Here is a 12,933-nt window from a genome sequence, read left to right as displayed (position 1 = left end):
CTCGACCCTCAAACTGTAAGGCTCTACCTTAAAATGATTCTTCCTTAGCCTAAGTGAACAGGCAATGGGGCCAAGGGTTAAACACATGAGACTGAAGGACTTCAGAATCTCAACCCCAGCCCTGATGTGATACTTATGTTGTGACCTTAAGGTGTCTCACACCACCAATCTATTGATTATTCTAAATAAAAGAACTACAAGAAATGGGAGGCATCCAATTTAAAATGCTAGACATGACAGTGTCATATTTTAACTAAAATTTACTCAGGCCAGAAAGCAACCTACAAAAAGGGAGTTTAATGCATGAAAGCAGGGCACAATTGAATAGAATTACCTAATTTAAACTAACAGGCCCAGGGTCAGTAGCACTATCTCCTGAAATATTATCTGGCAGTTATTACCACAAGTATACTTCAAACAAAATGTACAGGTGTGTGTGTTAGTCTGAGCATGAGGGAATAACTACATTAGCTCTTTTAGATCAGCACCATTTAGTGGACTAGATATAACTATGTGAGAAGGTAAAGACATAACTGAAAGGGCTGCTTGTGATCAATACATTAGGAATTAAGACATTAAGGTTCTGCCACAACAGTGAACGTTTAAAAGATACCATGGATGAACAACACCCAAGTGGCCTAAGAGAATTAATGCCCCTTCTGAGTACCTCACACCTTAAAAGCACAGGCATGCTTAATGTATAAATACGTTATAAAAATATTGAGTATAAATTACATTTCTGCACATGCACTAAGACCTAGTTATTTAAAGGAAATCTGTAAAAGGAAACTTTTTGTAATTTAAATAACCAGCACCTAAATTTAACCTGCTTTATAAATTTGGGTTTTTATATATTGAGTTTTCTTAAGAGAAATGTATCTTTAGTTTACTGAGTGAAGGACTAGTACAGATTATTTCCCCTATGAAATTTGACCTATTCACCAATGATATTCTATCAGATACTCAGAAAATGTAGTTGGAAATTTTCCAAAGAAACTAAAATTCGACCCATTTGTTTATCTAACATTTATTTCTGAGGACACCGATATTTTTAAAAGAGTGACTAATGCTTTAGAGTCCAGGGCTTCTGAATTTTTTTCCACTCCAGACCCCTTTGCAGCAATCCTCCGTTGGGGGGGCTTGTGCATGCACAGTACAAAGTGCGCACGCTGTGTGTTCAGAACCAAGGCTGCAGTGAAGCTGCTATGCAAGATGGGTGTGCAATATGGCCAAGCAATATGGCCAAGCGCTACCAGAAACACCTTCGATATATTACACTTTTGATTTTTAATTAATTTTTGGTCATTGCACATTCAGAAACCTTTTACTGTTGCCAAATGTTTCACAACCCCATGAGGTCACAACCCACAGTTTACAACGTGCTGCAGACAGATAGTTAAAATGTAACTAGAGTCTATTTAAGGCAGAGGGTAAACTTATCACAGTTTTTATGTCCAGCAGCAGTTTAAGAGCAAAAACCCAACCAGCTGATCTGAAGACAATGAAGCGAGATGCAAGCTTTCACTGTCCATGTGGGTGATGGCTACATAAGAGACAAAACCCGCCCACAATTAATGACTTAGACACTTCCGAATACGGATCAGTCTCGGTCACCACAGTCACAAGCGTGGGAAACACAAAGCCGCACTACTTTCCACAATCAGAAACAATGACAAACGTGGGCATCTTTTCCTTGAAAACAGAAATAACTCTGTCTTTTGGCTACCCTGCTAAGTTGAAAATGGAAAGAGAAAATACAAAGAAACAACACACAACTATAGGAAGTGGCTCAAGGCTCATGACTATTATAAAGCTGCACTAGAATGCTCTCGGTTACTACTACCCAGTCACCATTTGTAATTCTCAGCAGTCCAAGCAATAACTCAAGCAAGAGATGAACCGTGAGATTTCAAACAGACTAACCTGAACTCTTGTGTTTAAAGGAGACAGGCTGGATTTGCCATTCAAATCTTAAGTGATTTATCATTGCCTTTAGCATTCTGGCTCACAGGTACAGCATATTATTTTGGCTGGGAAATAGTTAGCCTCCTGTTTTAAAAGAGATGCCCTTACCTGTGGTAGAGCAGCTGTACTGTGGATACTGTGTGAAAGCAATAGCCCTTTCAAGTCCATCTTCCTCCATCTCTTCAACCGCTTCTTCTGTTAAAGGATGGACATACCGAAATCCAATGTAATATTTGTGAGGAGCTATTAAGAAGAATAGAGGGAGAGGAAAGAGAAAAAAAGTCATTAAAAAAAATTTTTTTTCATATTACTCTGTCCAGAATGCAATTCTCATAACTTTAAAAAAGATTAATATAACTTCTGTGATGCTGAACTTTCTAAGGTATTATAGTATTTCCTGGTGCTTATCTAGTTGTTGATTTGTGCTTTCTGGGAGGAAAGCACAATTTTAATAACAGTTCTTTAAGTTCAATTTTTCAATTACTTGACTGGTATTAGCTGGGACAATTCAGGAGCTCTCTCCTCCTTATAAACACACATCAGTTTATATAAGTAAACACAAAAATAAGATGTCAAATTCCAAGGAATTTTTGGTCAATGTCCACTGATAATGAATGACCAGAATCATTGCTGCAATTTAATAAGTAAAGAAATGCATGCACACTGTGATTAGGTGACATGCCACCGATTGGAGTACCACTGGCACTAGTATCAGTAACTGTGACATCGGAAGGGAAATGCTCTTGGTGTTCTGTTGCTACCTTTTTATTCTCTCTCCATCGTCTCTTTCTTACTACTCCCTTTTGCCCCATTCTTCCTTCTCCTTTTCAAATAGAATACAAATAAAGCTTTCTTTATTTGAGCTTATTTATTGAGCTTACATGTTCAAATTTCAAGCAAATTAAGGTTACTTTTCAAATGGTTAGAAGTAAAAGTATTTAAAAAGAAAACATAACAAGTAATTAGATTGCAACAGAGAACATTAAAGTTAGACTCTAGGAAATAACAATGATCTTGTCCTGCTTATACAAAAATCTACTTAAAAACCTAGGTATCAAGAATTGCCAGGAAAGGGAATTAAGTCACCAAAGGAGTGTGCAGAATATCATTCTTTATAGATTTGTTGTGAGGAATCCACTGCATTGAAGGAAGAGATCATGCCCAATATCACTCTGGTGGTGAGCTGGGATGGGAGGGCAAATGGAATAAATCACTTCAAGATGCCCTGGCCGGTTGTATGTGTCTGTGACAGGCAGCTGGGTGTAGCAGACAGCACCTGAGTTCAAGTCTAGAGTGCTCGTTAGTAAATGAGTAACAGAATGAGCAGACCTAAGTCACTTACCCTCTATGAGCCCAAGCTTTCTTATCTATAAAATAACTAATCACATTTGCACAACCTACTTCACAAGACAGTGGTAAGGATGAAATGAGGAAATGTAACGTGCATCATCACCAAGAAATACTATAGTTAATATAAGGTACAATGATTTCTTTCAGTCAGAAGCTATAGTGCACTGCTGTTCAGTCATACCAGGAGAAACTACACTGTAAGATGAAATACAAATGAATGACTGTTTTAATACCACGTAGTTAATGAGGAAAGTGCTAACTGTCCTTTAAAAATAACATCAAGTCCTTCTTTTTCAGTTAAACCAGATGATTTGAAATGTTACAGCCCAGATTTACGTGGGATTTGCTTTCTAATCTGTTTTGCGACAATACAATGATCAGTTTGACATTGTAAAGTCGTTGAATGTTGCAGGTCATCAACCATCTGCTAACATTTTCTTTGCACCTGCCTGGCATCTGAAAATTGTAGACCAAATATCTGAGGTCAGGGAGCTCCCCAAATGATGCAGACCAAATGAGGTGTGGAAGCTGCACTGACAGATAAAGGCAGGGTGGATAACCACATATTGAAGTTCGAGAGAGCCAAATGCCTTGGAAAAAATAGATAATGCTTCCTGAACAGTCAATTTAAAGAGAGCTCATGAAAACCTATTTTAGAAAAAGTGACTACAAGATCTCCTTGATTGAGCTAGTCTAAGAAATTTCAGTGAGTGTTAATCAAATATAATTTCAGACCCTGAACAACACAGACTGGCTTAATTTTGTGGATGTTACTGAGGGAAATGGGAAGAAAATATTAGAAAGCTCACGAATATTACTATACAATATAACATCAATTAAGTGACTTGAGAGCCAAGTAAAAATCCAACCTTTAAACTATTTGATCATAACTATGACTAAGAAATAAAAAGCAAATAAACTGGAGTTTTTTATACAATAAAACTATTAATTTAGATTTTAATTTGTAATTTACAATAATTCAAACAGTATAAAATTCTTTGAGTAAAAAAACAGAAGTAGCATAATTTGCTACTTTTATGTTTAACTTTTAGTATGCAAAGTAAACCAACAGTTTACTGTTGTACAATAGTAGCTTTTTCGTTGAATATCTTCTTTTACGTATAGTACCTTATTATTTGGACTTTCTATTTTTCTCTTATACTTGAAACAGGAGGGGACTCTGAGAGACAGGCAGAAGGTGGCATATGCCAGGAAAGTCATACCACTTTGACCACCACCTCCCCTCAGACTGACAGAGGCAACCCAAGACCCTGAACCCAAGAGCCCTGAGAAAAGCAATGCCTCCCAGACCACTATCCCTGCTTCAGGATCAGCCCCTGAAATCATCATCCTGGTAAGCAACCCCTAAGGAGATGACACCTAGAAACTGCTTCTGCAAAAGCTAATCTCTCTTCCCAATTCCACCCCAACCTCTTAACAACTACAGATACTGAAGATACAGAAAAGAAAGTCCTTGGCACCGTGGAATGGGTCAAAATCAGAAACAGATACGTTCTTATCAGTGGAAATGACTTTAAAGAAGGTGAGCCATCATCTGCTTTCTTGCCACTGCAACCTAAGTACCACTGGACATTTCTATATGACTTGCAGCTGAAACTACATGTACGTATACTAAGACAGATGTATAAATATATTTGAGTTACATATGTTGTACATACACATGAATACGCAGATATGTATGTATATTTGTGTGTGTATAATATTGTCTCACCTCTAAGAATAGGAGCTCCTTAAGAGCAGAGACTGTCTCTGCTTTTTTATTTGTATCTCAGTATTTAACCCAGTGCTTTGCTATAGTAAGCACTTAATGCTTTTTCATTCATTCATTTATTGATCCACTAATGATACACACATAATTTATTCCAAAGATTTAGGGCAATTCTGAAACCGCCCATGGTAGCTATCAGCTATAACTGTTTCCCCAAGTAGGAGGAATATATTTTTTAAAATATTGGTACCTGAAAAAAAAAGAAAGAAAAAAAAATTTTTAAATAAAACTTTAAAAAATATTGGTACCTGTTAGCATTCTTCATACTGTTTACATCTCTCACTATAAAGAGCTGACATTCAATATGCTGGTTTACAATGTGCTCTATATACATTAACTCATAAAACCTCATAAAAATCCAGTAAAACTTATCCCAAATTTAACTGAAAACACTAGACTCCAAAATATCCCGGGAACTTAGAAAGTATCACTTTTTAAAATACCTTCTTCACAGTCATTTGCATGTTGTCTCCCCTATTCAAATGTGAGCTACACAAAGGTAGGGCTTAGCATAGTGCCTGTCCCTTAATATATGCTTCTTGAAAAACCATTTCTATGGGGGCAGCTAGGTGGTGAAGTGGATGGAGCACCGGCCTTGAAGTCAGGAAGACTTGAGTTCAAATCTGACCTCAGACTAAACACTTGACACTTACTAGCTGTGTGAACCTGGGTAAGTCACTTAACCCCAACTGCCTAAAAAAATTAAAAAGAAAAAAAAGAGAAAAGAAAAACCATTTCTACAGGACCATGCCATGTTTTCCTACTCATCTTCCTTCACTTGGTCTTGCTTCCATCTTCTGCACATTTCTTTTTCTTAATCCAAAATGGTTGGTGAATTCCCTGTGAATTCATACCAGTCTCTTCAGATAAATTCCATCTTTATTCCTCATTGGAATTATTTCCCTTTATGTAGTCATAATTTCTGTCTTGAGTATCTCCCATCTCTCCTGGGCTGACTCCGAAGCATTTTACTCCACGTCATCGATCTTACCTAGCTTTTCTACAAACTCTTTGAAATCCTATTTGCCAAAACCTATGCTTTGTCAGATTGTGCCCAGGTTTCCTGCATGAATTCTAAGAAAGAATAGTCCGTTCCCCTAAAACTCCCATCATTTCCACACTAATAACTAGTCTCAGTTTATTAGCAAGAATCAGAACCAGAACAAAATTTCCCCACGTTGGATCCTTGACCTTTTATTTTTTTTTATTAATTTATTTTTAGTTTTCAACATTCATTTCTATAAGCTTTTGAGTTTTAAATTTTCTCTCTCTCCCCCGCCTCCCTCCCCAAGACGGCATGCAGTCAAATATAGGCTCTCATATACATTCCTATTAAACATATTTTCACATTAGTCATGTTGTAAAGAAGAATTAGGACAAATAGGAGGCTCCTCTACCTTCTAAAGAAGGACAGAATGATATTATCATTAAATAAGTTGAGGTATTACTAAATGTTCTACTTTTGGCAGAGAGAGACAATTCTAGTGTAGATAATTGAAATCCCCCCCTCACATCACCCCCACCCCCCACTGTATCATGTCTCTGTGCCACACTTCTAATCTGTTTCTCAAGTTCATTAATCACCTCTTTCTCTCCAAGTGGCATATAGTTCATTCCAATGACAAAACCACTTCTGTTTCTTCCTTTTTTGATCTTTACCTAAATAGTCTCCAATATATATTCCCCATTCTGATGCTTCACATGAATACATCATCTTAATGTACAATGCCACCTCACCTGCCTTTTACCTACACTGTCTCTTTTGAATAAAGTACACCTATCCTGAGCAATTGTCCAATCATGGAATATTCACCTCATCAAGTCTAAAGGGTACCTAAGAGGTCAATTTGCCTCATTAAGTTAGGACCTCTAGTTCCTATTGGTTGTTACCTAAACTTTGGGCACGCATTTGTATAGAGGCATTTGAAGATTTCTTTTTTTTTTAAAGGCAATTGGGGTTAAGTGACTTGCCCAGGGTCATACAGCTAGTAAGTGTCAAGTGTTTGGTCTGAGCCCGCATTTGAATTCAGGTCCTCCTGACTTCAGGGCCAGTGCTCTATCCATGTGCCACCTAGCTGCTCCCCTTTTCTTTATTCTTTCTGACTACTCTCTACAGCATCTAACTTGAGGAATATTCATTGGCAGTCTTCTCCACCTTTTTCAGTTTAAAGCCCTTTTGATTAAATCTAATCTCTAAGATACCTAGAAAATTTTGTTAGGTGTATTCCAACTCTGGTCAGAAGTCTGTCAACCTTATATTGTAAGCCACTATCCAAATGAAACCCTCAGCAAACCTTTTTAGAGCTCTTCACTTCCCAAATTAATTTCCTCTTTTATATCTCTTCCTTTCAATGGGCAACAGTAAGGAAAACAACCTGTGCCCCTAGAGTCTTCAATTTATCACCTAAGACTTCAAAATCATTGGCAATACTTTTTAAGTTCTGCTTAGAATGAAGGGATACAACTTAGAGACTTTTTTTCACCTGAAACAATGTTAAGATGATCCCATCACTAAATTCAACATGGTTCAACAAATACTTATTAAGGACCAACTATGTACAAGGCACATGGGAGACAGGCAGCATGGTAGTGGAAATAAAAGGCCAGTCATAGAGACCTGGTCCTGCTTCTGACACATAATACCTTAGGACCATGAGTGAGCCACTGAAATGCTTGGTATCCCAAGAAAATCTCTAAGAGTATAAGTGATATTGATGGAGGCAGTTACATACCAAGATTTCTCTACACTGATGAAACTTTCCCAACCTCCACTCCCTAACTGTGCAAGGAATATACCACCTTTCTCTTAAGATTTCAAAGCATTTTCCAGAGTCATTAAACATTATGGGCTTTTGTCTATACAGCCAGACGATAGCTTTTAAGTCAATCATTGCTTTTGAGAATTGTAAGAAGATGCCAGTAAAGTTTTTGCAACTGCCCCCAAGACCAGAAATACCCAAACTATCATCTCTTTCATCATTTCAATCTCCTCCTCCAAGTTTCCCTGACACATAGGGAAAAGCAAAAATTATCTCTAAGATGAAGTAAATATAGGAAAAAGATGCTCAGGGTGGAGGCCCTTACCATCACAAGACCGTGGACACAGTTCCAGGTTAGTGTGATATCCCCCACCCCAAAAAAAAAAATCATCATCATCACCAATACTTGCAATTAATAGCCTATGGTTATAAACTCTTATTTGTAATCTTATTTGTTCCTCAAAACAACCTTATGAGATAAATGATATAAATCTCATTATCTTCATTTTACAGATGAGGAAACAAACCTGAAGCTCAGAGATGTTAAATAAATTGCTCAAGATCATACAGCTAGTAAAGTGACCAAAAAACCTGGTTTTGAACCCAGATGTTTTGACTCCTGAATTCAACATTCTTCCCACTATAGCGGGCCCAAAGAGACTTCTGGTCTGAATGAAACTATACTGAATTGTTTCCCTAGTTCCACCAACAACTTGTGACTAACAATTCACTTAACAGTTTTGCGGATTCATTGGTACAAAAATAATTTCTACCCCCATCTACCTCAAAAGGGCTAAATTAAATAAAAAATAAGGACAGAATATCTTTGCTATTTAGAGATAATAAGTGATATTTTATAGTATTTATCAAACATCTTTATAGCAATTATTGTGATGACAGTATGAACATCTCCAAACAGGGGTAGAATTTTCCAAAAAAGAGTCAATAATGCTAACTTAATCCTTCAATTCACAAGGTTGTAATTTTTTCTTTATATTAACACACATGAGTATAAAATGATTTGCCATCCCAGATTAGGTGGATATAATGCAGGACATTTTCTGGGACACTATAACAAAGGACAGAAAATTGAAATCTAAGATTGTCTTGTCTAATCTGGGATGTCTAATCATTTTACCCTCATAGTACGGGAGAAGGCCTTTCTCTCCCTCATCTATATTCCAGCCTGACCTCTCTGCTTGTACCTGACAACTCTGTTTGAGCCTATTATGGTGATGGGTGCTATAGTAACACATAAACAGATAAAAATGGCACTTTATGCTTCCACTTTCCTCTAAAGACAGCATAGTAATTGCAGATCTAATTTGTGTTAAACCTTTTATCAGTGATAAACTGTTAATGACTACAGAGTTCGTTCCCAATCGAGTAGGTGTGAGTGGAGGTCAGCCAAACCTCCTTCACCCAACATTTAAGAAGATGCATTGTGGCATTTGAAACAGAACTGTGTAAGAAATGCCCTTGAGCTATGGCTAAAGCCAAGAAACACACCTAACATCCAGGAATGCAACTGAACAATTTTCCAAGTGAGCTGCTATGCTAGGGGGCTACTGAGCTGGATACAATGGGAAAAAACAGCTTCTCAAAGTGTCATGGCTGATGAGGCTGACTGAAGTCTTCTCAGGCTGACTCAAGAAGAGCTGACCTTTTCCCTCAATCCAATCTTGCATGGCTAGAATCTCTCATTATGGAATTATTTTTGCCCTCACTTCCTGAAATGCATTTATCCTTGTCTTGCATCTGATATATTTACTTTCTATTCATGACTTGGTGAAATGTTTATATAGCCAATTGTCCTGTACATATATATCTGTGCCAGCACGGAATGTCCTCGATAATCAATCACAAGGCAGATACCAGATCTACATTCTCTATACAGTGTCTACTACAGTGGCATGTACAACTATAATAATAAATTTTTAGAATGTTAGAAATAGAAATGTTTTAGAAGTAATAGTTCACTAGCAATGTCGTGGTTTAAATGATGCCAAAGTAACTTGGCTCTAAACATTAATTTTGTTAGTGGCTTACTCAGAAGAAAAAGGTTGTGGGCTAAGTAAGTAAGTAACACACATCCTATATATTTCTTACAAAGTCAATTTATTGCACTTACAAAGAATCCTCTATTCACAGAAGTTGGAATTTTTTTTTCCTTTTATTGTTGTTAAGTCATTTTTCAGTCATGTCCAACTCTCCATTACCCCTTTTGGAGTTTTCTTGGCAAAGAGACTTGGAGTGGTTTGCCATTTCCTTCTCTAGCTTATTTTACAGATGAGGAAACTACGGCAAACAGGGTTAAGTGACTTGCCCAGGGTCACATAGCAAGTAAGTCTCTGAGACCGAATTTGAACTCGGGTCTTCTTGACTCCAGGCCTGGAGCTCTATCCACTGCACCACCCAACTGCCCATGATTTTTTCTCTATGATGTAATTTATGTTTATATAGCCTCTGAGTTCCTTCTAAAACCAAGAATCCAGAACTCTTTTTCAATCTATACTGTAGGAACTCAAAGAAAAGAAGATACACTAAAGGATATGCATTAATTCCATAAAGAACAAAGTTCAGGGCTCCTATTCTCCTTCCCCATCAAGTCACACTATAAGATCTGTGTTTACATGTGGATGATACACACATACACATATATACACACACACACACACACACACACACACACAAACATGTATACACTCACTGCACTTGTTATTCAATTTTTTAACCCTCCTGAAATAAATCTGTTAATTTTTAAAAATATTTTAATAGTATTTTAATATTTAATAGTATTTCATTAACAAGTACCTGTGTGTGGAGAAAGTTCATCCAGAAGCTTTATCATGGCTTCTCCTTGCTGGGTAGTCCACTTTTTGATTGGTGAACCACCTCCAATCTTACGGTACTGCTCCTGAATTTTGGGTGTGCGACGCTTCGCGATGAACGGGGCCAGTTTGCTAAATCATTCAACATTCAGGTAAGTTGTTGGCTTTACTTCATCTTAGCAGGCTAAGAAACATTTTTCACCCAAGAAAGAAAACAAGCAAACCAAAAAAAAAAAAGAAAGAAAGAAACTGACGAGATAAGTTGAAAAATCCATCGGCCAGATCACTAGAAAAATGGGCTCTTTTGGCCCAAAGTAGTAGAGCAGACAGAGCCAGACGTTTCTGACAATCATCTGCTCCATCTGCCACTCTGGCAACACACCCTGAAATCACACCTGACTGCAGTTCCAAACCAACTGATCAGTTTGGGGATAGCTGTTCTCTTACAGAAAATCTTTTGGTTCCTGAATATACCAAAAGCTATAACATGGGAGATCAAGCTATGCACAAGCCCTCTGCACAAACTTTAAAAACCTACACATTCACAACACAAATGAGAGGCAACTACTGCTTTACTAAATATTTAGCTAAGAAGCAGTTTAGTTACAAAGGTATGTCCCACTTAACACTGATCCAATCGACATTATTTTACAACCATGTTTATAAATTCTAACAAAATGCCTTAAAAGAGTATGCATTTGTAATATTTATAACATTGTTCCTATTAAACAGTTGCTCCCTGTAATGATGTTTTGTCTAACGTGCTTTCACAGAACCAATTAAAGAGGATATGCCTGTGTAAGCACAATGCCTTGCACAGAGTAGGCACTTAATAAACGTTTCTTAGACTGATACAAAGCAAGTAACAGATATTTATGAGGCAATTTGGATTTAGATTTCTGGGACTAATTATTTAAACAGTGTACATGTTCTCTGTGGAGTAAAGGGTCAGACAAGAAGATATACATATCTTTCATTCTTTTTACGTGGAGTTCTTCCCGAGTCATATTCTAACAACTTAAATAATAAAACAGCTCTACCAGCATCTCCATCCCCTCCCAAAAGAAAAAAAAATTGTATTAAAATAATCATGATAAAAGTAATATGCTTTCATTAGCAAACAATGATATGCTTAAAGGCTAAAAAAAAATTCTTAAAAGTTCCAAATATATAGAGATACAAGGCTACAGAGAGATGGATATCTTACTCTTGCACAGGAAGTGACATCAGGTCTCTGTCCAGGAAAAGCCTCAGTAGGAAGTCATGAACATCTCCCAGTGTCTCTGGGCCTCCCATGTTTAGCATTAATATTCCGGTTTTAGGCTTCCTATGTAAAATAATATAAAAGTTGGTATAAAAATGTTCTTATTTTCCTTTAGAGCTGAAATATACTTAGGCTACCCCTGTCTCACCAACTTTAATGTAATATATGAAATATAGTCTTGTATAAAAATATGAGTTAAAATATAAGGATTCACTTACCACAATTATTCATGTTAACAAATATACATTAAGCCACCCCTCTCATTAACATCATATTATTAATCATTATTATAACTATTAATATTATTATCATATTCCCAACTCTGCACTTTCTTTATCCTGAAATTTTTTCACAGTAAGGTTCTAGCCTTCAGCCCAGGTTGAATATTAAAAATCTTGGATATATACAGAGGATGAATACAATAATAAACCAATTCTCATGACTTTCAGCCTTGAAACTGAATTTATTCTGTATTTTATTTTTCCCAATTACAAGTAAAAACAATTTTTAATATTTGTTTTTAAAACTTTGTTCTCCGAATTCTCTCCCTTCCTCCCTCCCCACCCTGCCTCCTTGGCAAGCAATTCGATATAGGTTACATGCATATAATAATGCAAAACATTTCCATATTAATTATGTTGTAAAAGAAAACACAGACAAAAAAAACTCAAGAAAAAGAAAGAAAGTGAAAAAGGCATGCTTCAATCTGTATTCAGACACCATCAGTTCTTTGTCTGGGGATGGACAGCATTTTTCATCATATGTCCTTCAGAGTTCTCTTGGATCATTGTATTTTAGCCTTGAAACTGAAATGAGGCTCAGTCTTTTCTGAGCTGAGAGTCAAGTCAAAAATATAAAATTGGTTAGAAAAAGCTGCCATGAAGAGATGAATTTATCTTGGGGATCTACTAAACAATCTTTGCCCTTACTACAACTCAAGATTTCAACCATATAATAACACGATAATTCAATGAA

The 12,933-nt window shown here is 36.7% G+C and overlaps 1 protein-coding gene across 1 annotated transcript in view; it reads right to left on the bottom strand.

Annotated features, from left to right (window-relative positions):
• The window catches only part of FECH (ferrochelatase), a 49,761-nt gene that overhangs the window by 19,267 nt on the left and 17,561 nt on the right, over nt 1–12,933 (bottom strand). Inside the window, exons 3-5 of the mRNA XM_020994668.2 lie at nt 11,902–12,021; nt 10,678–10,826; nt 2,074–2,208 (exon numbers count right to left, since the gene is read on the bottom strand). Coding sequence (XP_020850327.1) covers nt 2,074–2,208; nt 10,678–10,826; nt 11,902–12,021 — 404 coding nt within the window. The remainder of the gene's footprint in view (nt 1–2,073; nt 2,209–10,677; nt 10,827–11,901; nt 12,022–12,933) is intronic.

Source organism: Phascolarctos cinereus, unplaced genomic scaffold, assembly GCF_003287225.1.
Source record: "Phascolarctos cinereus isolate Bilbo 61053 unplaced genomic scaffold, phaCin_HiC Scaffold_4;HRSCAF=312, whole genome shotgun sequence".
In the NCBI taxonomy this organism is placed as follows: domain Eukaryota; kingdom Metazoa; phylum Chordata; class Mammalia; order Diprotodontia; family Phascolarctidae; genus Phascolarctos; species Phascolarctos cinereus.
This window is presented reverse-complemented; position numbering and strand designations above follow the sequence as displayed.